The following is a 25433-nucleotide window of genomic DNA, read 5'->3' on the forward strand; positions in this document are numbered from 1 at the left end:
CAGGAACCCGCGCGCAGTCGCACTGCATTGTGGGATACCTTCCTATCATGGCGGAAGAGCGAGCTGGCTAACGTTGTCTGTACTCATCGCGATTGTTTGGTTTCGCACGTTTTTAGGAATCACGACAGCGGCGACTTGGCTTTTTCCACTCCAAAACTACGGACTCTGGACCTAAACTGGGTAAAGTATGACCTAATAATCATGGTTTGTTCGGCGCTAACTAGTGTTGTTGCTTCGTCGACACTAGCAATGAAGCTAACTGAAAGGTCTTAGCGCGCTAAAGTTGTTAGATAATTACGGCCATGCTAACTACGGTAGCGGTGATGTCCTAGCCGAACGTATTATGGTCGTGAAGGCCGCAGTCGCGTCGGAGCCTGTTTTTGTTTCAAAATGATAGCATCCCAGGAGTGAAAACTACAAATATAGCTTGTGTTATGTGGATAATGCAACTATATAACGGCTGGGTTTTCATGAAAGTATCGCTAACTTCGCTGGTTATGAATGAGTGTTGTGAGCTAGCTGCAGCCACGCAGGCCTGTTGGCAAACACTAGCACACCACTTGTAACCTTACATTTTCTATTTGTTTTGCATTGTTGGCTTAGTTAACGGTGCCAGACATGCACAAATATTACCACGCGTAAACAAATGACATTTATACGGATATGGTCAGCTAATGTGTCACTTTGAGCGTCAATACAACGTATGTGTTGGCTATTAGCGCGGCAATGTTTTTTTTTATGTGTTTTTAAGAAAAAATATTTTCAAAACCTTTATTTATAATATTCAACATTTACAAGTACAGAACCAGTACAAAAGAGTACAAAACAGTGCTAGGGTGTTGTAAACTTAATAAAGCAACTAAAGACAAATGCAAAATACATATATGTGTGTACAGCTCCACTAATGGACATTGGAGTGTTACTTTCAAAGGCAAAATTAGAGTATTGCTAGAAACATAATTTTATATGGGACTTTATTGTATTATATGTATAGTACATGTTCCAAAAAGCATAAAACACAGTATATTTAAGTAAACTAAATGTAAAAAAGGGAATAACTATTCAAAATAATCTAGTTTGGTTACGCCATCATGAGCGCAACACAAGGTTGTAAAAGTTTCAACTACAATCCTAAATAAGAAGTCAAAAGCAAACTGAAATCAAATACACACAGAGTAAAGATTGATCAGTACCTATTTATGACGATTTATCAAAATATAAAATAAATATACCTGAACAGAACGCTCATGATGGTTACACCAAAAAGTAACGCTACGAATTGCGTTTTTCCACGTTTTGGGGCATTTTTATGCTATTTCCAAGCATCTCCTTTTTATTATCGTTGATTTTAAATGGTCAAACTAATGCATATTATATATGCATGCCCTAGTAAAAAAAGTCATATTTATTGTGATTGTTACATTTTGAAGTACATTTGTGCAGGTGGGTGCGAATGTACCCATTACCAGAGCTGTACACATGTGTAAAGTACCAGCAAACATTTACACTAACTAAATGTTCCTTTTAAACAGTCACGGTATTATTGTGAGGATTTTAATATCGAAATACCACGTTATTTATAATACTGTTACACCCTTAGTATTAAGCATACTTGCCAACCTTGAGACCTCCGAATTCGGGAGATGGGGGGCGGGGGGGATATATATTTTCAAGTATTTCTTATATATATATATATATTAGAGATGCGCGGTTTGCGGGCACAACCGCGGAGTCCGCGGATTATCCGCGGATCGGGCGGATGAAATTTAAAAAAATTAGATTTTATCGTCGGGTCGGGCGATTGAAATTAAAAAAAATTAGATTTTAAATAGATTCAGGCGGGTGGCAGTTAAACCAATTCGGAAATATATATACATAGTTAAATGTTGTTACCCACATACGAAAAACGAGCAGGCACCTGCTGCATATGCCACAACAGAAAAAAAAAAGAAAAGAGATGGACACTTTTACGGAGCGGAGAAGGCCCCCGACGCCTCGCCGGGGTCCGGGACCGAGGCCCCTTCCCCCGAGAGGGCCCCACCGGGAGCCGTAGCTGAGGCGATCCGCGAGAAGGGCCCGACGCACGTCCAGGGTCACCACCGCGCCCACCGCACCGACACCCCGCCTTCGCGGCGGCCGGCGTCACGCGCAGCAGGTAAGCAGCTTACCTGCCCGCCACCCCCGTGGCCGGGGGCTCGTAAGAGGGGTCACTCCGCGCGCTCCGCCCGCGCAGCTTACCTGCCCGCCACCCCTGTTGCCGGGGGCGCGTAACAGGGGTCACTCCGCGCGCAGTGCGCTCACGAAAGGGGTGGGGCTCACCCTGGTTGATATAGACAGCAGCTAGGACGGTGGCCATGTAAGTTGGAACCCGCTAAGGAGTGTGTAACAACCCACCTGCCGAATCAACTAGCCCTGAAAATGGATGGCGCTGGAGCGTCGGGCCCATATACCCGGCCGTCGCCGGCAGCGAGACGCGCTTGGAGGTGCGCTCAGCGCGGCTCCCATATGACTGCGCACTGGTGTGCGTCTGAGTCGTGACAGCGTGGCACGCGAATGTCTGTGCTGCGTTGGATCAGTCTCCTTTCTTTAACAGGCAAAAGCTTTATAACCTCACTAATGCCTTGCATCGTCTATATTAGATATATAACAACGGGCGGGTGCGGGCGGATGGCGGGCGGATGCAGTTCTGATCAAATGTTAGATCGGGTGGATTGCGGACTTTCTGATGCGGTTGCGGATGAAATAATTGCCTATCCGCGCATCTCTAATATATATATATATATATATACACCGTATTTTTCGGACTATTAGTCACAGTTTTTTTCATAGTTTGGCTGGGGTGCGACTTATACTCATGGGCGACTTATGTGTGAAATTATTAACACATTACCGTAAAATATCAAATAATAATATTTAGCTCATTCACATAAGAGACTAGACGCACAAGATTTTATCGGATTTAGCGATTAGGAGTGACAGATTGTTTGGTAAACGTATATCATGTTCTATATGTTATAGTTATTTGAATGACTCTTACCATAATATGTTACGTTAACATACCAGGCACGTTCTCAGTTGGTTATTTATGCGTCATATAACGTACACTTATTCACCCTGTTCACTATTCTTTATTTATTTTAAATTGCCTTTCAAATGTCTATTCTTGGTGTTTCAAAATGATAGCATCCCAGGAGTGAATACTACAAATATAGCTTGTGTTAAGTGGATAATGCAACTATATAACTGCTTGGTTTTCATGAAAGTATCGCTAACTTCGCTGGTTATGAATGAGTGTTGTGAGCTAGCTGCAGGCCTGTTGGCAAACGCTAGCACACAACTTTTAACCTTACATTTTGTATTTGTTTTGCATTGTTGGCTTAGTCGACGGTGCCAGACATGCACAAATAATACCACGCTTAAACAAATTACATTTATACGGATATGGTCAGCTAATGTGTCACTTTGAGCGTCAATACAACATATATGTCGGCTATTAGCGCGGCAACGTTTTTTTTTGTGTTTTTAAGAAAAAATATTTTCAAAACCTTTTATTTATAATATTCAACATACAATTAAATAAATGATAATAATCAAAACAAGTACAGAACCAATATAAAAGAGTACAAAACAGCGCCAGGGGGTTGTAAACTTAATAAAGCAACTAAAGACGAATGCAAAATACATATGTGTAAAGTACCAGCAAGCATTTACACTAATTAAATGTTCCTTTTAAACAGTCACTGTATTATTGTGAGGATTTTTATATCGAAATACCACATTATTTATAATACTGTTACACCCTTAGTATTAAGTGATTTATCAATATTAATCCATCCATCCATTTTCTACCGCTTGTCCCTTTTGGGGTCGCGGGGGGTGCTGGAGCCTATCTCAGCTGCATTCGGGCGGAAGGCGGGGTACACCCTGGACAAGTCGCCACCTTATCACAGGGCCAACACAGATAGACAGACAACATTCACAGTCACATTCACACACGAGGGCCAATTTAGTGTTGCCAATCAACCTATCCCCAGGTGCATGTTTTTAATCAATCAATCAATTTTAAGTTTACTTATATAGCCTATAAATGTCTCAAAGGGCTGCACAAGCTACAACGACATCCTCAGCTAGATCCCACATCAGGGCAAGAAAAAACTCAACCCTATGGGAGCAACGAGAAACCTTGGAAGGGACTGCGGTGCAATGGATGCCGAGTGGATACTGTTAATAATGTGAGAGTCCAGTGTATAGTGGGGCCAGTCTTACACCGCACCTATATTTAAAATATAGTCAAATGACAAGAAATCCAATGTTTTTGTTCATGATGCAAACTGATTTTACTTCCACGCTAAAATAAGAGTGCAGTCCGCCATGATACAGATGCGAGCCAGCTCTTTCAATGCATGATGAGGGTCTTTCTGTAATGAAAGGGGGTTGTAAACTCAATAAAGCAACTAAAGAAGAATGCAAAATGTATATATATGGGTAAAGTCATCGGCTCACACAAGTTCTGTAAATAATCCAAATTTGGAGCACAGCATCATAGTTTTCACAGCTTTTTGGTTGTTGGAGATAGTAAGTGTTTTAAAGTACATTTCTAATTCTTTTTTAAAGGCACAAAAAACAGGTCGGGTATTGAGAAACTTACATTTATGAATATAAAACTTAGCCAATAGTATAATGAGGTTGCACATAGGGCTGGGCGATATGTCGATATGCGCGATATATCGCGGGTTTGTCTCTGTGCGATATAGAAAATAAATATATCGTGATATGCGAGTATGCGTTCTCACGCAGTTGCTTTTAGCTGCGGGCATTACACTACAGGCTCTTCTCACTCTTTCCTGTGTCTCCTTCTCACAGACAGCAAGCGCAGCTTCTACACACGTCGCATACTGTCACGTCATACGTCACATTCGTATACGCCCTCGCGCAGCAGAGAGGTAGCAGCATGGCTAACGTTAGCTGTGATGCTAGCGGTAATACGAGAGAAAAAAGGTGCGAATCTGGTAACAAATGAAGGAATAATTAATTCCCCCCAAAAACAACAGTCTGGCGGTGGTTTGGCTTCCAGTGGGAATATGTCGAAAAGACAACCGTAATTTGTCAAGTGTGGGGCGAAAGCGTTGCTAGAAAAAGTAGCATTACTGCTAATATGTAGCATCATTTGAAAAGTCACCTGCTAGAGAATGAACAGTGCTTACTCCGCATGTCAACATCTCCGTTCGGTGCCACACGCCCACACCATCAAAATGCAGAGGCAAACATTTCCACCGTATGACACTTTCGAGACACCCCAAAATCGAATTACAGTACTATTGAGAACATGATAATATTAAGTTTTTATCTGTAATGGACTGTTTCTGTTTTCATTCGTCCTATAAGCCACTCATTGACAACTCATTTTTTTATTTTTTTCCCTGTCACAAACTTCACAAGAACTCTTTGCCTTTGTTAGCTCTGCACACGTGTTCCTGTGTACTTACTGCTACTTCTACTGGGTAGAACAGGGAGCCTGTTAATTAGATTTAGCACTGCGGCTACCTAGCTGCAGACTTGTGTATCGTTCTAACATGAATACTAGCGTGTAAACTAGGGATGTCCCGATCCAGGTTTTTGCACTTTCGATCCGATACCGATATTGTTTTTGCACTTCCGATCCGATACCGATACTGACCGATACTGGCCTATCCGAGCATGTATTAAAGTTTACAATTATTTAGCCTACTTAGTTGTCAGAATCATGTTGAAAAGGGTTTTAGTACTCTTGATAACAACTAGCCAGCTGAATTAGGGGAGTTTGAATAATACACAATTATGGTAACAAGAAACTGACCTGTTTATTCAAGGATAAACACAAAATAGACAAAATTATACATGACAAACAGAAATGGCATCATTGAACTAGGGCTGGGCGATATGGCCTTTTTTTAATATTGCGATATTTTAAGGCCATATTGCGATACACGATATATATCTCGATATTTTGCCATAGCCTTGAATGAACACTTGATGCATATAATCACAGCAGTATGATGATTCTATGTGTCTACATTAAAACATTCTTCTTCATACTGCATTCATATATGCTACTTTTAAACTTTCAGGCAGAGAAGGAAATCACAACTAAAAAAATCACTATTTTTTTCATACGGTGTTGATCTGGAAATGTTTGCCTCTGCATTTTGATGGTGTGGGGGTGTGGCACCGAATGGAGATAAGCGTCGCGACAGACGTTACAATATTTAAACAATGATGACGAAAACAGTTTTCTCTGTCGTGTCCGTGTGTCGAAAATTGTTATGCGCTTATTTTTTTATTTGATTTTGTGCGTGGCATAGATTTGCCGTGCGCAGAGGACGCTTGAGCAGTGCGCAATTGCACAGGCGCGCACCTTAGAGGGAAGGTTGCTCGCACGGCTGCGCTAGCATCACAGCTAACGTTAGCCATGCTGCTACCTCTCTGCTCGGGGAGGGCGCATACGTATGTGACATATGACGTGACAGTATGTGACGTGTGTAAGAAGGTGCGCTTGTCTGTCTGTGAGAGGGAGACACAGGAAAGAGTGAGAAGAGCCTGTCGTGTAATGCCAGCAGCTAAAAGGAACTGCGTGAGAATCCACAGACCTGTGGATGTGTTGAAGGTGTGCTGTAAAATGCGGAACGGAAATTAGGGAGCAGCAGAAAAGTGGTATGTATTATTTAAATCGGTGCGTTGGAAAACACGGACCGGAGTTTTTTTAAAACTGGATCTGGATCGGCATTTTTCCATGCCTTGCCGATACGCATTTTTTTTGCAAATATCGGCGGCCGATCCGATCCAAATATCGGATCGGTACATCCCTAGTGTAAACACAATGACTCACTATTTGAGAAACACTGTTAGTGTATATTAGATGGTTAAGTACTATGTGGAATCCCAGTCTTTAAACATGCTGCTTCTTTTACTTACTTATACCTTTGTGCGTGTTTTGTTTGTAATAAGAGTTACTAAAATGCTGCAGAACAAACCCCTGATGTTCAACTGTAACATTGATCTATCACTAAGGCTTTTTGTATTAGCAAGGTTATGTGAAAGCTGCATTCATTGCAAACGTACCCAAAGCAAGTTGCCATTTGTTCGAATAAATTGCTGAAACCCTGACTAATTGTAGATTAATTCTTTTTTCAGTGTTGAAGGAGTAATACCGGTTTCCAAAAAAGCGCCTGCAACCGATCAAATGGAGTGTGCAGTTGATGTTCCAGCTGGTAAGTGATAGATGTTTTGCCATGTTTTGTTATTGCCGAGTGTGCTCTGTGTGTATGCATGTATGTTGTCTTTTCTTTGTCTTTTTTTGGTGATACAAATCCAGCTGGTGAGTGATAAATGTTTTGCCATATTTTGTTATTGTGAATAGTGTTATTCGTGTGTACTTGCGTGTGTGTTTTCATTGCCTTCGTTTTTAAAAATATATATAATTTTATTTAATTTTTTGAGACAAGCGGTAGAAAATGGATGGATGGTGTAAAGAACTTTGTGTTGCCACTTGTCTGTGCATGAAAAGTGCAATAGAAATAAGGTTTGATTATATTAGAGCACAATGATAATTATCGTTGTGTTTTTTCTATTGTAATAAGTCCATTTTATTGCATTTCATATAATGGGAAACACCTGGTTATGTTCAGGTGAGGACGAGACAACAGAGAAAGACGACGTAAATTCCAAGGAAACGACTGAACCACCCCACAAGAAAAACAAGAAGCACAAAAAACACAAGAACAAGAAGAAAAAGAAGAAGAGAAAGGGTGAAAAAGATAGCAGCTCCGAGTCCGGTGCGGAGTCAGAGGCAGAACCAACACCGTCACCAAAACCTGTTCGGACTACCAGAGCCAGGTCAGATCAAATTCTGTTGACTCATGACTGATTTGTTTTTGACAAAATAATTTATTTTGGGCTTACTCCACTCAAACAAATAGGCCTCTCTGCTAAAGGAGGGTTGCATATGACGTCACATCCGTATTTCTTCCTTGCGGCTTAATTCACACGATGGTCAAGCAGTTTGAGAGTAGCATTAAACAAGTGAGTGTAGAGTCTGAGCAGGAAATTCCATATTGCTGTTCTGTTCTTGGGTGTTCCAATCGTTCAAATAGAGATATAGGAAATAGCCAGTCCTGAAAGATTTGGTTCATAAAGGTAATAAAGTCTGGGGAAAAAACGAAACTCGAAGGAAATGGCTCTTCAAAATATCACTTTCATCATCTGTGGAACACAATTGGACCGCTTGTGTCTGCAGCATTCTATTTGTAAAAATTTTTTTTGAACATTTGATTTGTTTGAGAAACTTAATGTGATGCAATCAAGTTTATTCCCTACTATATTAGTAGTGTTTGATAGCAGAACTAAACGTAAGAAAAGGATAATAAATTGCGATAGTTTGTGTTCTTTTATTGTTGCTATGCCTAAATATAACCACAAATACCTGGTTGTGGAAATAAACTAACATCATTTTAGTCCTAGTAATAAATATTGTGATTGTTGGTAGGGCTGGACGATATTTCAAGTTTGTAAGATATATCGATATATTTTTAAACAAGATATGAATTAAGAAAATATCGTAATATCGATATAATTAATTTCACGTTAAAATGACCAAACATCGCTAATTTGTTGTGTTCCTTGATTCTCCCCCGCTCCCCACTCCCTCTCTGGGGCTACTGAACCCCTCCCCTTCCTCCTTACAAGACGTGCTTGCACGCATAAGAACATCCATGATTGGTTTGTTGTTTACAATGATGTGTCACGATTGGTTGAGATTAAGGCAAAACTTTAGGGACAGGCCAATCAGAGCCAACATAGGGCGTGTCGTGGAACCAGGAAGGGAAATCACAACAGACATCCCAAATGACGACAAGAGAGTCGTAGAAGAGAACAGGGAATTTTCAAGCGGGCGATTTATATATTAAAAAAACTAGTGGAAGATGTCAATGGGATTCTCTTCTTTAGATTTTTCTTTTAGCGATGTAGACGACGTCCAGGAAACCCACAATGCGTCTACTTGTCCACATTCGGACAAATGTGTGCGTCTAGATAAAACATTAATTTGAGTTGTTTACCATGTAAGCCCAAATCAAAACTGTTCTCGAGTTGCCAAGCCGGACAAATTTTGCACGAGAAATTCTGCAAAAAATGTATGCCGAAGTGTGGAAGATCGTAGCCGCACAATTAAGTCAAGTCACTTACTTAGCGCTTACCAGAACCGTATGTGTGTGACAGTCCATTACATCGTCGACTGGGAATTAAAAAGTGCCTGCCTGCAAATGTATTTTTTGTGTGAGTTTGATACATTTTGTATTATTTGCACAGCTATGTTATTTATTTTACGTAGAAATAATATTTTTCTATTTTATTAATGTTATGTAATTCTGTGCTACTTAAACAGTTTTTTTTTCTGTGCTGTTAATACCCATCTTGACTAACTGGGTTAATAGAAGTGCCACTGACTGTTTACAGTCCAATTGTCATTCACTTCAATTTCAGTGAATCTCGCTCAAAATTGAATATTTTCACCGGAAAATATATTAAGATATATATCGAATATCGAGTTTAAGTGAAAATATATTGAGATATACTTTTTCCTCCATATCGGCCACCCCTAATTGTTGGTCCGATCCACCATATTTTTGTTGTCGATATTCATAGCAGAAACTAAAAGCTTAGTTGTTGTTGTGTAGAAAAGCCAAGTGCTTTATTCAACACAGATGACTACACTATAGCGTCTTTGATGATACTTGCTAGCATCAATAAAATATCCCTAATAGTGTTAAGTTAAAGTACCAATGATTGTCACACACACACACTAGGTGTGGAGAAAGTATTATCTGCATGTGACCCATCACCCTTGCTGGGAGGTGAGGGGAGCAGTGGGCAGCAGCAGTGGCCGCGCCTGGGAATCATTTTTGGTGATTTAACCCCCAATTCCAACCCTTGATGCTGAGTGCCAAGCAGGGAGGTAATGGGTCCCATTTTTATAGTCTTTGGTATGACTCGGCCGGGGTTTGAACTCACAACCTACCGATCTCAGGGCGGACTCATAAACTAGATGAATAAATCTCTTGTAGGCTGAACAGCAGGGATAGCTAAAGCTAAATAATTAGACAGAATATCAACTTCACATTATAAAAATTGCAGACATGAATTGTAGATGAGTCTAATATTTGTAGCAGGAATTCAACTTCAAACAAACATACTTTTTCTCATTAGCATCGCAATAACAGCAGCACGGCACTTGTTATGGCAATCAAATACGTTACTTACCAAAGCACAAATAATTCCAAATTTGTTTTAAGGATTATTGCTTAATTTGTGGACTCCTTCAGATGAAAAGACACGATGTGCCTTCAATCTTTTCTTCTGTAAATACTGAGTGTGTCAAATGAAGTAAAGTTGTGGCGATCAGTAATGTCTTGGTAATGATAAATGGTTTAAATCCATTAAAATAATTCTTAAGAATCCCAACCCATTTTAAATATTTTTTTCATGATTGCTTATATATTTGCCTCTAAACATTTCAAAATAAGCCCAAATTTCACAGATTCAGGTAAATAAACAGTAGCCTAATGGGAACCTGGACGTGCCCGCATATGTCCTTTTTTCTTCTCAGGGAAAAAAGTGGTCCCACTCTTTCACTGTAATTGTTGTTAATGTGACAGTTTACCAGAGTTTTAAATAACATTGCATTTACTATAGAATTCAGAAGCAAAAGCAGCAAAACATTTCAACAATGACCTGAAAAGAATTAGAGACCAGAAAAAGAGCAAAGAACAGTCATGAAAGTGAGACTACAGTGGTCTTTGTTATTACATTCAAAAGGTCAGACAAAAACTGAAGCAATTTTACGATAAGAAATTATGTAAATCCAATAATTTCAACAACCAAACATACTAACACATTTTTATTACGGATGTAACGTAGCTCATAGTATGATATAATGATGGAATTAAGGCCATGGTACGATATTATTGTGGTATATGCCCCCCAAAAGATGTCATAATGTGTAAAATGAAGTGGCAGAGATGTTTAGGATAAACATACTTACTGTAATGAAACACAAATATAATTTTCAAATTTTGTAATCATATTTTATTATTACAAACATGTATTTTTAAGAGCAAATAATTGTGCAGGAACATCTACCGTTTCAAGCAATCAAAAATTAAAAAACTAAGTAATTATTTAAAGTGACAATGTAAACTTCAACTGATGTTTAGCTTTGGTATATTTTCTGGTTGATGGTTTGTGAGGTGGCGACCTGTCGAAGGTGTAACCCACCTTTCGCCGGAGTGCAGCTGGATAGGCTCTAGCCCCCCAATGTGTACTGTATTTTTGGGTGATTTTCTCTCTGTGCGCTTTGATGGGACCAACTGGCTGTATCGGCTTGGAAACGCTCGAGACAAAAGTGGCGCCCTTTGCGTTGCAGAACGCAGACTTTCTTACCTCTGCTAAAGAGTTTAAGTTTTCACCAGGGTTTGTTTGTTAGCAACATAACTCAGAGTTTGATAATATTTTCAGGCAATATCCAAAATAACAATTCCTCTTACCTACTATGAACATTTAACTTCGTACTTAAGGCGCTCCCCGTCCCCACTTTGTTGCTCCCGCGCTGCGCAGAAGATTCTGGGAGATATACTTAATTTCAGACCCGGCCAATGCGAAACTGCCAGAAAAAAAATACACTCACCAAGTTTTCGTTTTATACTGTAAAGTATCAAAACACTGAGGTATGAAGATCAGATGCAGAAGGTATCACTCCTGTTTATTTTTTTAACCAAACTGTTGCACTAAACCACATGGTGTTGTTGGGAAAGAACAACGCTTGTTTATTTGACGTTATCTTCATTAGCCAAACTGCTTTGTGTTTTATATTGATATAAAAAAAAAAAAACACCCTTTTTTTCCATTACTTGTGGGTTTTTCCACGTCACAAAGATGATACTTAAAGAAAAACACTCATGTGACATAGCATGTTCATGTTGTATGGTGTAAAGTTAATTCCTATACGACAATTTCTGCTCAAACTCTTATTAGATCTGTCCTGATATAGCATGTTCAAGTACATACCAGGGTTTTCTCCGAGACTGTCACGATACCTGTGGTCAGGGGCGCGGTCACCATGACGTCATCGAATAATTTGCCTTATCTGCTATATGATTTTCTTAAAAAAAAAATTTTCACTAGTGTTTTTTTTACAATTGACTCTCCTTGGTTTTATCCTGCTTCTAAATGTCTGTTTAAACTCCTGTTCAGCATTTTGTGAAATTTTTATAATTTTCTAAAATGTACTCTATAAATAGTCGATTAGATTGGATAAGAAAGCAAAAAAATTATACATGCCGTATTTTCCGCACCATAAGGCGCCCTGGGTTAAAAGCCGCGCCTTCAATGAACGGCATATTTCAAAACTTTGTCCACCTATAAGCCGCCCGGTGTTGTAAGCCGCATCTAACTGCGCTAAAGGAATGTCAAAAAAACAGTCAGATAGGTCAGTCAAACTTTAATAATATATTAAAAACCAGCGTTCTAACAACTCTGTTCACTCCCAAAATGTACGCAAATGTGCAATCACAAACATACGTATATCAACATGGACAGAGCTGCGTGAAAAAAGCCACCCGGCCTCTTCGCGTAAACTTAAACTTACCTTAACCACTCGCTCATCTTTTCTTCATCCATCCCTTCGAGTTAGCTTTTATGATGACGCCGGCTGGAAAGGTCTCTTTTGGCAAGGTCTTCCTTTTGAATATCACCATGGGTGGAAGTTAGCATGGCAAGCTAGAACCACAGTGAAGGATGACTTCTCATTCCCTGTGGTGCGAATATTCACCGTACGTGCTCCCGTTGTATCCGCAGTGCGTTCACAGGAATATCAGTTGCTGTGAAATAGTAATCCGTGTGCGGATGGAGAGATTGCGTCTTTTCATGAACCGGATCCCTGACGCTTAGTAGGAGCCATTTTGTGGTCTTTACAGATGTAAACACACAAAGGAAATGAAACGTACGGTATATCCGCGCGCTTTTTCTTCTTCTACGCGGGCGGGTGGTTGCTTACAGTAGAAGAAGAAGCGCTTCCTGTTCTATGGGGGCGGGTGCTTACCTTGGCGGTTGCTTGCGTAGAAGAAGAAGCGCTTCCTGTTCTACCGGGAAAAAAGATGGCGGCTGTTTACCTAAGTTGCGAGATCGAAACTTTATGAAAATGAATCTTAATATTTATCCATATATAAAGCGCACCGGGTTAAAAGCCGCACTGTCAGCTTTTGAGTAAATTTGTGGTTTTTAGGTGCGGCTAATGGTGCGGAAAATACGGTACTTTAAAAACAAATCTATTAGTGTTAAGATATATTTTTATAGCCTTTTGCCCTATTTTCAATTGTCGCTTATTGTACAATGTGTTTGAGAATTTTTCAAGTGTCATTCTAGAGATTTTAATGAATTTTTTTCACGATTGGTTAAGACTATGGCAAAACATTACGGACAGGCCAATCAGAGGCAAGATAGAGCGGGTCATCGAACCAGGAAGGGAAATCATAACAGACGCGCACATCCCAAATGATGACGAGAGAGTCGGAGAAGAAAAGAGGGAATATTCACACGGGCGATTTATATATTTTTAAAAAACAAGTGAAAGATGGCAAAGGGATTCTCTTCCTGAGATTTTTCTTTTAGCGATGTATACGGCGTCTACTTGTTCCCCCACCAGGGACTTGCGGCCCCCAGCCAGATCCCCGGCCTATTTTCCGTCTTTTTCATTAATTTCAAACCACATGCCTGTTTAAGAGAAAATACTGTCTTGATGTATATCATTATTGGGTTGTATTAAATTACTTTTATCGGGATGTATATATAATTTTGTCAATGTTGCACAGCACTACGAATAAATAAGGGTGCTCGTCAACGATGTTAACATTTAAAAAACAGGCTCGCTTCATTTCAAACCAAGCACGTTCACAACCAACAATCAGCCAACCACCAAGGGGCGGCCGATAGACAGCGGACTCCTGCGTGTAAGGCACACCCTTCCAATAGGTTTTGGAGTATAAACATTTGGGGTTTTGGCACCAGTCGCTAGACTCGATCTGAGCAATTTACGTTTAAGACTAGATCTGACCTAATCTAAGTCTATGAGCATGAACTGATGAAGCCTACTGAGGTATTGGCACCAGCCGCTAGACTAGATCTGACCAAACTAAGTCTATGAGCATGAACTGATTAAGCCTACTCAGATGAGAGGTGAAACGTCTTCTAAGACAAACCAAACAGTCTAGTTGCGATCGATTGAATGCCCTGAAATTACAATGACCGCCCGCGTAGTTTCCACAGTATACCACAAGCACACATTTTAACCCCGGAACAAGACCGCACGCCTTGCCGTTCTCTAGGCACTCCCGCTTGTTTCGTGAAACTCGGAAAGGCTCCCGCACTGATGAACAGACAACAATTACCACAGGGTGTTGCATGGCAAAGCTGCGTTGGAAATTATCGATTTGCGGAGACACGTTAAACATTAACCATACTCCTTTCTTAACCGCCACCATTTGCCCGCACTGTAAAGCTGGTTGCTAACAGCGGGTTGCTGCTACCGGCCGAAAGCCCGGACAAACCGTTACAAAAGCGGGGTTGCCCAAAATACAGAGGACCATAACATCAACCGTGCACCGAGGGACCCTGTATCCCTCCATCTTTTAAGGACACGCCAAAATAACGGATTTAATAACGTTTTATTTGGCCACGGACATACTGTATGTCCTAAATATACTGTGAGCAGTACAATTAATGTGTATTATCTTGTTTTTTCACTTGTTTACACTTTTTAATATATATATTATATATACTATTTATTTTTGTTAGCCCTTTTGTCTTTTGTGCATTTTGTTTCATTATTAATACATTATTTTTATAGTTTCATTTTGGAATGAGAGCCAAGTTCACATACTGTTTGTTTAAAATAGAAATTGTATTAAAATGTTTTAATTAACAGCAAATAATTGTGGTTTTAATATTGATGAAGATAATAATGATTATTATTTTGGCCAGAATCGTGCGGCCTTACTGCAAAATATGATTGATTCCATTAAATGATGACATTGCGGGTTATTTCAGAATAATTATTCACTTAAACAACATTTAATGTGTGGGTCAAACAAAACTAAAATAATGGTTGTTGGAATTTTTAAACTTACATGGCTTTGTTTTTATAGTGCAAGGCTGGCAGCTGTGACAAAAACTGGAGATCATGTTGGGCTGAAGGAAGACAAAACAGGTAGGTAATTTAAAAAAATATAAGGATACCTCACTTTCTATTCTTAAATATTTTTCTCAATTGTAAACAATCTAAGGAAATAGAATAAAAAGACTCATTAATTGTCTTGTCAGATTGTGTGGACAAGGAGGGAGATACAAAATCTAAAAAACACAAACGACATGCTGCCAAGAAGAAGAAAAAGAAGAAGAAGAAGGATGAAAAAAAATCCCAGTCTCGCTCCTCGTCTGATAGCAGCTCAGGCTCAGGGTCTGAGTCTGAAATGGAGGCACGTGCAGCAACAGGTGATAGCAAAACCTCCCTGGCTGTAGCACCTGGCAGGCATGAGCCAGTGACCAGAATGTCAACAAGAAACAAACGAGGTGAGGAGAAAGAAGTTCTAAACCTCATGCCGAATCCTGAACCACCTCAAGTGAAAAATGAGGGCATTGACGATGTGGCTGTTTCCCCTAAAGTAGAGAAGACCGCAAACGATAGTCACACCAATGGAACAGAAAACGTTATCAAACCGCCATTGCCTTGTCAGGATGAGATAACACAGACAGCAACAATTCAGGTAAAGGAAGAAGCCTGTATAGGTGATGGTATTTTCAGCCATGAACTTCCTGATATTATTCCCAAACAGGAAGGTAATACACCCAAAGATGAGCCAATACCGAAAGAGGATTCAAATGTAATGCAGCCAGCAACATTAAAAGAATCAGATACACCAAGTTCAGAATCTCCCATGTCAGTAGCGGGCCCGGACATTAAGCGGTCTGGATCACAACATAGTCGGTCACCATCACCAACTCTTCCTAAGCAAAATAATGATGGTCAAGCTGCAGCGACAACAGAAGAACCACCTGGAAATGATTCAAGATCAGCCTCAAAGGACAAGAAATCTCCTACGCCTCTAAAAAATCGTCATTTGTCTCGCTCTGTCTCTCGGTCTCAGTCTCCTAAACCAAGGAAGAAGTCTGTCTCCCCATCCTCCAAGTCTCCTAAGAAAGCTAGACATCAATCACGGTCTAGCTCTCGTTCCCTGACCCCCAAGAAGAAGGCATTAAAGTCACCAAGGAAATCAAAGTCTCCAAGACGTCAAAGGAGCTCCTTGTCTGTTTCCCCAAAGCGACATAGAAGTCCTCTGTCTCCAAAAAGAAGAGTCTCGAGATCACCAAAGCGTAGCGGGCGCAGGTCTCGTTCTAGATCTCGATCTACAAAGCGAAGCCGGAAGAGGTCGGGGTCCCGATCACGAGGAGGCTTGAGGCGCTCCAGAACCCGCTCGCCCAGACGTAGCGGTGCAGGCAGTAGGCGCTCACGGTCACGCTCCGTTATCAAAGCTCGTCGCTCCAGATCGAGACGCCCTTACCGCCGCTCCAGGTCGCGTTCCTTGGCTAAACGTGTTGGTGGCAGACGCTCAAGTCGATCTTTGTCGCGACATAGGAGGTCACCACCTCCAAGATCCCGTCGCTCACGCTCCCGATCTGCCCGCAGGAGCAGGCGGTCTCGATCACGTACTCCTATAACCTACAAACGTCATCGCCGCTCGAGATCAAGGAGCCTCCGTAAGCGGACCAAATCCCGAACCCCTACATCTCGCTGGCGCTCCAAATCCAGGTCCCCGATTAGACGGCGCTCTCGGTCCCCAGCTAGGAGAAAGCGGTCTCCACCACCAAGGTCTAGCAAACGCTCAAAATCCCGCTCATTGCCTAGAAGGCACCGCTCAAAGACGCGTTCACCACTACCGAGCCGAAAGAGGTCCAAGTCTCCAAGGATCATCAGCAGAAGGTCCAAGTCAAAATCTGTCTCTGTTGGCTTGCACAGATCCAAGTCCAGGTCCCGGTCTGAGTCAAGCGATAGGCCGTCTGATAGCTCGTCCCCTGCCAGATCCACTTCATCCCTTCCCATTGAGGAGAAGACATCCTCTTCTCCCCAGGCAGAGCCACAACCAACCCAAGAACTGACGGCTGCAGAAGATGAAGTGGTTTATCCAGCAGGTCAGTTCTTTTGTTTCTTACAACTGAAATAAATGTTCCTAAATGTGAAAGTCTGCTGTGGTGTTGGATTTACCCCAACACTGCTACTTCCCCCTCAGCTACACAGAATGGAATTGTTAAAAACTTGTCTTCCTTGTAGTTACTACAGGTGGTTGGAAACCTGTGACCTCATTCGGTCCTCCCAGTCCCCTTGCTACTATCTCTATGGATGAGTCCCAGGAGCCACCTGAGGACCCTGTGGCCGTCCCTGAACAAGAACAGAACGAAGAGGAGGCGACAAGCTTATCCCACGAACAAGACGTCTCTGGCTCTGGCTCTCAGGAGCCTGACCCTGAGCCAGATGTGTCTGATGGTTCTGAAAGGTCAGGCGAAGAGAGAGATTCTTCCTTGCCTGTTGAAACAGAATCCAAATTCCAGAGATGTTCCTCTGGTTCACCGTCTCCTACAAGGCAGAACAAAGAGCTCTCACGTTCACCTACAAATATAAGAGAACCTTCTCGGTCAGCTTCGCCCCGAAAAAGGTTTGTGATTTGAGTTTGCAACATTTTTTGTGTGCGTAAAAATCACAATTGTTTTGCAATGAATACAAACTGTACTACAATGTGACTCGAGTCAAAAATTAATACATGTTACGGTAATTCAGTACCCATGCCTCTTATCAAACTAACTGTGACCCAAATACAATTTGTCTGTTGTTTTCAGGTCCAAGTCACCAGTCAGAAAAAGAGAATCTGTCTCTCCGCTAGAAAAGAAGAAGCGTCGCTCAAAATCGCGGAGTCCTGGTCGGCGCAGAAAATCTAGCCCTTCTCGTTCCAGCACCCGACGCAAGCGATCCCGTTCCAAGTCTCGAACCAGGGCACGCCGATCCAAGTCTCGCTCTCAAATCCGCAAGAAGCGATCCCGCTCACCCAACGCCAGAGTGAGGAAAAGATCCAAGTCCACTGACAGGAACAAAAGATCGCGGAGCCGCTCAGCAGCCCGCAAGAAAAGGTCTAGGTCAGGCGACAGGGGTAGGAGGTCCAGGTCTCGCTCATCTGAGCGAAGACGGCGGTCGAGGTCGAGAGGGCGAGGGAGACGTCCAGTTACAGTGTTTCGCAGTCGCTCCTTTGATAGACGAGACAGGTGGAAGAGGGAACCAAGTCATTCTCCAGTTCTGATTTTACGTAAACAGCGCCGTTCAGGATCCCGGACACGGCGTAGCACTAGCAAGACTCCTCCACGGCTTACGGAACTTGGTAAAACTTTTCATCTGTTCACAATTAATTGGCACTCATTTAATTAGTTGTTTTTTTTGGGTTATCTTTCACTTTATGCATTCCTTGTCCTGTATCTTACCTAGATAAGGACCAGTTGTTGGAGATAGCCAAGGCCAATGCGGCTGCCATGTGTGCCAAAGCCGGGGTGCCAATTCCTGAGAGTCTCCGGCCAAAAGCCATCCTTCAGCTTCCCTTGCCGACCCCGTCACCCACCCCGCTATCACTTCCTCTACCCTTACCCCTCCCCATGGGCATGGGGATGCCAAATATGGGCAATTTAGGTCCAATGGGGTTGCCCACTATTCCAGGGATGCCCAACATGTCCAACATCACCATGAGTGCGGCCATGGCAAGCATGACTGCGGCCACTATGACGGCCGCCTTGACCAACATGGGTGCTTTGGCGGCCATGCCTCCCATGACCCCACTTCCCACTATCACCAACAAACCTCCTCCGTGTCTTCTGCCGCCAACCCCATCCCTGAACCTGGACCACATCGAGGAAGTGAAAAGAAAGGTCACTCAGCAAGCTAACATCCATACCATAAAGGAGCTGACAGAGGTAAAGAATGTTACTATGGGAAACTGTGTGCAATGTTTCAGCATTTTCACTAAACTGTCTCTTCTTTTCTCTAGAAATGTAAGATGATTGCAAACAGTAAGGAGGAGATGGCTATTGCTAAACCGCACCTCTCAGATGACGAATATTAAAGTTTTCAAGCAGTCAAGGTAAAAACTGCAACTTTTCCTCTATAGTTGGCGTATGCATTTCAGTAAAAAAAAAACTTTATGAAAGATATATATTAATGTTAGTCGGGTTGCAGCTCTCGATTATTTTAATAATTGTGTAATCTCTCAATGGGTTTGTTTGATTAATCGGATCAAACACACTTTATAGCATATTTTAAGAAAAACGGTTGAAGTGAACTATTTTTCTTCTTGCTATAACCATTTATTTTGTAATAACTGCACATCTACATGAAATTGTCCTTTAAAGCCTGTACATTAATAAAGATTAAAAAACCCTCCGCTGTTCGCCGCCACACCGATCACGGCACCTATTGCTTGTATTCTGACATGTGACTTCTTCCCGGAAGTGAAAAACAGTGGTAGTCAACCAAGCCAAGATAGCTGTTGTGCAGCAAGCCGCACACTAACTATCTGCGTACGCAAGGGGCCTAGATCTTCCTGCAAAAAGCAGATACGTGCAAAAAATGTAACTGTGCAATGGAATAGATCCCTATACTATATCAAAAAAGATTTGTAGAGTGATATCAAGGATTGTCCGTCGGTCGCATTCTCACACATATCAAACTATCTTGTGCTCCAGATGCCATTCTACATGACAAAACGGATGAAAACTTGGAAAGTGTGGCGGTGTAAAACTTCTTTGTGTGTGGCTGGGTCAAGGACATTGGTATCAAGACTATCAGATAAACATGCATCGTCTTTGCTCGGATAAGGTTGCATTTCATGATCTAACTTCGTATCTACGGTCATGATTGTCGCATGCGCTGTTTACGAGTACGCTTGTTTTTTCTGTCTTTATCAAAATATAACTATAGAACTCAACATTGTGTATGTACTGAAAGCTTCATTTATGATGGCTGTCTTTGGTACAAGCTTATAACTCTTTTAGGTTTTGCTCACATTTGCTTTCTTTTATTTAGACTCTCCAAGTTGGTGCTTTTCTAAACACTTGTAGAAAAAACAAATGGTTTTAAGAAATACAAATAATATTAAGATAATACTTAAATGGAAAACCTTAAACATTAAAGTATATCAAACAAACGTTTAACAAAGTGATCATTGCAAACATGTGCATTCTTTGACTCTGCTCCCTTGGACTGGAGTGTGTGCTACCCTTCTCGCCGTCGTCTTTCGTAAAATTGTAACGTCTTCCGCCCTTCTAGAGGAACTGTGAAGGAACATTTATCCTTATTACTATTTGAACAGTTTGTACAGCTGAAAACAACGCAATCATAAGACTTTTTTTTTTTGGAGAAAGTCAAAATGGCGCCTAGTACCCACTGAGAACAGACACTGGCTTGACCACCACATGTATTCAATGAGTCAGATGTAACATCATATGGAACCCAGCAATACACCACCGCTCTCATGTGCACTCTGTTGCAGAGGCCGGGTGGAAACTACGTCCTCGTATTGGGTACTCCATGAGGTCTGGCTTTATTGCGTATACTCATTAAATGATTAAAATGCAGCAACAGAATATAAATATATATATTTTTTAAATAAACTTCTAAAATAAACTTGGTTTTAACAATGCTTTGTTACGGAAGAAATTAATAAAAATGCTCTTCAAAAACTTCAGTTTAATCTAATCACCGCCTCTGTAGTGTAGCGTTATTGTAGATACTGTGGTTTTGCGGTTTCATAGTCTTCACAATAATGCTGTGACGCATGACGGCATCAAACAAAAACATGGCGTGTTTTTTTCTGGCGTCTTAGCGTTGGCCGGGTCTGTAAATAAACTACATCTCTCAGAATTCTCTGCGCAGTGCCAGGCCGACAAGGTGGGATGCGTGGAACACTGTAAGCAGGAAGGAAGTGTGTTGGTAGTAGGGATGTCCCGATCCGATATTTGGATCGGATCGGCCGCCGATATTTGCAAAAAAATGCGTATCAGCAAGGCATGGGAAAATGCCGATCCAGTTAAAAAAAAACTCCGCTCCGTGTTTTCCAACGCACCTATTTAAATAATACATTCCACTTTTCTGCTGCTCCCTAATTTCCGTTACGCATTTTCCAGCACACCTTCAACACATCCACAGGTCTGTGGATTCTCACGCAGGTGCTTTTAGCTGCTGGCATTACATGACAGGCTCTTCTCACTCTTTCCTGTGTCTCCCTCTCACAGACAGCAAGCGCACCTTCTTACACACGTCACATACTGTCACGTCATACGTCACATACTGTCACGTCATACGTCACATACATATACGTCCTCTCCCAGCAGAGAGGTAGCAGCATGGCTAACGTTAGCTGTGATGCTAGCGCAGCCGTGTGACCAACGTTCTCTTTAAGGTGCGCGCTTGTGCAATTGCACACTGCTCAAACGTCCTCTGCGCATAGCAATTATATGCCACGCACAAAATCAAATAAAAAAATAAGCGTATAACAATTTTCGACACACGGACACGACAGAGAAAACAGTTTTCGTCATCATTGTTCAAATATTGTAACGTCTGTCGAGACGCTTATCTCCATTTGGTGCCACACGCCCACACCATCAAAATGCCGAGGCAAACATTTCCAGATCAACACCGTATGAAAAAAATAGTGATTTTTTTAGTTGTGATTTCCTTCTCTGCATGAAAGTTTAAAAGTAGCATATATTAATGCAGTATGAAGAAGAATGTTTTAATGTAGACATGCAAGCCTTGAAAGAACATTTTGAAAATCAAGACATTTCCTGCAAATGGGTGCATTTCTACCCTATATTTTAACTGTAGATTTATTCTCATATCAAACTCTTTTAGCTGTCTTTTTGACACTTACATCCGGCACCCCCCTCCACACCCTGGATTATAAATAATGTAAATAATTCAATGTTATTATCTTGTGTGATGACTGTATTATGATGATAGTATATATCTGATAGTATATATCTGTATCATGAATCAATTTAAGTGGACCCCGACTTAAATAAGTTGAAAAACTTATTCGGGTGTTACCATTTAGTGGTCAATTGTACGGAATATGTACTTCACTGTGCAACCTACTAATAAAAGTCTCAATCAATCAATCAAAACACACAGAATCATCATACTGCTTTGATTATATGCATCAAGTGTTCATTCAAGACTGAGGCAAAATATCGAGATATACCGGTATATCGTGTATCGCAATATGGCCTTAAAATATCGCAATATTAAAAAAAGGCCATATCGCCCAGCCCTAGTTTCAATGATGCCATTTCTGTTTGTCATGTATAATTTTGTCTATTTTGTGTTTATCCTTGAATAAACAGGTCAGTTTCATTGTGTATTATTCAAACTCACCTAATTCAGCTGGCTAGTTGTTATCAAGAGTACTAAAACCCTTTTCAACATGATTCTGACAACTAAGTAGGCTAAATAACTTTAAACTTTAATACATGCTCGGATAGGCCATTATCGGTCAGTATCGGTATCGGATCGGAAGTGCAAAAACAATATCGGTATCGGATCGGAAGTGCAAAAACCTGGATCGGGACATCCCTAGTTGGTAGTAGATGAGGAGTTGTTTTTCGGACATTTCCTGAAAAAATAATCTATCAATTATACCTATTTGAGTTATGTTCCTAACAAACAAACAGACAGACTCTGGCGAAAACATAACCTCTTTGGCAGGGGTAAGAATGTCTGCGTTCTGCAAAGCAAAGGCGTGCCACTTTTGTCTTGAGCGTTTCCAAGGCGACACAGGCAGCTGGTTACGTCCCAGCGCACAGAGGGAAATCGCCAACAAAAAAATTGTAGACGGTAAATAGGAGTAAACTGATAAGCTACTTGATGAATGCTCAATTATTATTTTTCCACCGCTTGTCTCTCTCGATGTGACGGGAGGCTGGAGCTAGTCCAGCTGCATTCTGGCGGAAGGCAAGATATACCTTGGACAAGTTGCTAATTCATAAACTGTCACACAGAAAATATATTTGAAACCACTGAAGCTAAACATCAGTTTGTGAGGTATTTACATTATTTAAAGTTAAATTGTTAGTTAACTTTTCTGAAAAACAGCATTTTTCAAACTGATATAAACATGTCCACTGTGGAGGACATTGCTTCTCAAAAAGTAAAAGCTGGAAGACACTAACGTGAATATTATCGTCTTACACTGGATGTTCACGTTGTCAATGTAAAGACACTCAACTGTAATTTTTTTTTAAAATTATTGTTTGAAACAGTGCATGTTTAGTGACAGTTATTTGCACTTAAAAATACATGTTTGTAGTATGATTAGCAAATTTTACCTTTACATTTGTGTTTAGTTACAGTAAGTGAGTTTACCTTAAACATCTCTGGCACTTCATTTGAAACAATATGGCATTTTTAACTTTTTTTTCTGTTGGGAATATACCACAATGACATCTTACCATGGCCTTAATATCGTGATATCGTACCGGGAGATTTTGATACCGTTACATCCCTATGTTCTAGTAATGTATCCTGTTTCCAGCAGTGTTTAATACAAAGGCATTGCATTATTCTGCACTCAGTTTCGCCCCAGTTGCTTTAAGACAAGATTCATCAACAATCAATTCCACCCAATCAGCAGAATCACCCATCCCTATTGAGAGGAAATTGACTGTCATCCTTCCCCCTCACCCTAGTTTCTTACTTAGACCTATTGGAATTGATATTACATGTAGTATTTTTTTCTCTGCAGGCTCTTTCACTGACTAAAGGTTAAACAAACTTTGTGACTTTGGGAGCCACTTCACTGACAGGAAAATACAACAAAAGCCTTTTTCAGGACAATATGCCCGCTGTAGTTCCCTTTTGTTGGAGGTCAGGTGACGTGTCTGAGCCTCACACAAAGTACAATAGAAGAGCATCTTAGTTGGTTGGCCTAGCACCATCCTTTCCTCCCCACTCTGCTCTCCATAGTTTGTGCGAGTGGGTCGCACCACTGAAGAAACTGAACACATCGACCTGTGTATGACTATAGCGTGAATGTGAGTGTGTGTAAATATAGTGATTTTCACCGACATCCCCTCAAGTGTTGCTGCTTAATTCAAGCAGTCACTGTTGTAAAGACTGAAACCAAACGTAATAGTTGTGCAACGTTTGTTTTTGTAAAAGATTTGTCTAAATTGGTTTTACTTTTAATGCTTTCTTTCTTTAAGTGTACACTGCTTCCTTGTTCTGCTGTATTTCCTCTTTAATCTTTTGTCCTCCCCCTTGTTTTGTTTTTTTAGCAGATTAAGTTTCTGTCAATTAATTGACACAAGCTTGGATAAAGTTGCAAAAGGAAACCTCATGTTGTGAAATCTGAGGTATTTGGAACGATGTGGCAGCAAAACCAGAGAGGAGCACACACAAAACATGACAAATTCAATTAGTTCTGCCCTGGTTGTGATTATCGTTCTTTTAACGCGGCAGCTAAATTTAACAGGGAGATGCAGGGTGAGAGGAAATAATTCATCATTTTACATAATGTAGGACTACTTATTTGGAGGGATGCTATGAACAGCTTGAAACATCCCTAAGTCAGAATATTGTTAGTGTATCAGACAATCACCTTCTGTGTTTGGAGAGTCATTGTTGCTTATTTGCTTATCTGCATAATTTCAACTACAATATGATGGTTTCGGTCATTTCCATTTGCTGTAGTGGGTATCGGAGCCATCCACTCGCAACCAGGGCTATCTTAACCGGATGGTAATGTGAAGGGTTTTCTCAGCACATAACTAAACTGCTCCTCCATCGTCTTTGAATGCCTTTGAGGTGATTTTATAGCGTGGGGGAAAAAACAAGAAAATGGCATTTTATTATTTACATTTTGTTTTGGTCATTTAAATAAGACATTGCTTGCTCTGTATATAAATGTGTTGATGATTATTAAAAACCTCAATGATCTGTTCACATTCATGTCTGTGCGTGTTCATTTGCCCTCTCAACGTATTGCTCACTCACAACTGTTCTCTCTCAACGCATGGTGCAGCAGTGTTTCTCAACCATAGGACCAGGGCCCATTGTTGAGCCGTGAGGGCATCCTAAAGGGTTGCCAAAATATTTGTTTCTCAGCTGTGGTCCGTACGGTACTCCACTTGTGGCAGTAATGACAATATCCAACAGAAGAAGTCTAGAGCTAAAGTCATTACAGTTGTTACAGTCGTGGTCAAAAGTTTACATACACTTGTGAAGAACATAATGTCATGGCTGCCTTGAGTTTCCAATCATT

At 41.0% G+C, this 25433-nt stretch overlaps 1 protein-coding gene across 3 annotated transcripts; it reads left to right on the plus strand.

Moving 5' to 3' along the window:
* Positions 1–20: 20 nt before the first annotated feature.
* Positions 21–25114, plus strand: sona (SON DNA and RNA binding protein a). 3 transcript variants are annotated; one of them, XM_061971471.2, is made up of 11 exons: positions 21–180; positions 7171–7247; positions 7665–7872; positions 15231–15292; positions 15406–15848; positions 15918–17271; positions 17411–17792; positions 17974–18506; positions 18611–19089; positions 19164–19256; positions 23916–25114. In XM_061971471.2, exons 2-10 carry the CDS (start codon positions 7220–7222, stop codon positions 19236–19238), a joined length of 3564 nt encoding a protein of 1187 aa, XP_061827455.1. In that variant the 5' UTR covers positions 21–180; positions 7171–7219; the 3' UTR covers positions 19239–19256; positions 23916–25114. The 3 variants fall into 3 exon arrangements, with proteins under 3 accessions (XP_061827455.1, XP_061827454.1, XP_061827453.1); XM_061971470.2 differs by having other exon boundaries at positions 15406–17271; positions 24448–25114; XM_061971469.1 differs by having other exon boundaries at positions 22–180; positions 15406–17271.
* The last annotated feature ends 319 nt before the right edge of the window (positions 25115–25433 follow it).

The sequence above is a fragment of the Nerophis lumbriciformis genome, linkage group LG13 (assembly GCF_033978685.3).
Source record: "Nerophis lumbriciformis linkage group LG13, RoL_Nlum_v2.1, whole genome shotgun sequence".
Taxonomy (NCBI): Eukaryota; Metazoa; Chordata; class Actinopteri; order Syngnathiformes; family Syngnathidae; genus Nerophis; species Nerophis lumbriciformis.

Excerpts from the sequence above, each read along its gene's own strand:
- sona (XM_061971470.2), top strand. The coding sequence starts at position 7,220 with ATGGAGTGTGCAGTTGATGTTCCAGCTG. Across the intron at positions 7,873-15,230 it reads GTTCGGACTACCAGAGCCAG|TGCAAGGCTGGCAGCTGTGA; the intron begins GTCAGATCAAAT and ends TTGTTTTTATAG. Across the intron at positions 17,272-17,410 it reads TGAAGTGGTTTATCCAGCAG|TTACTACAGGTGGTTGGAAA; the intron begins GTCAGTTCTTTT and ends TCTTCCTTGTAG.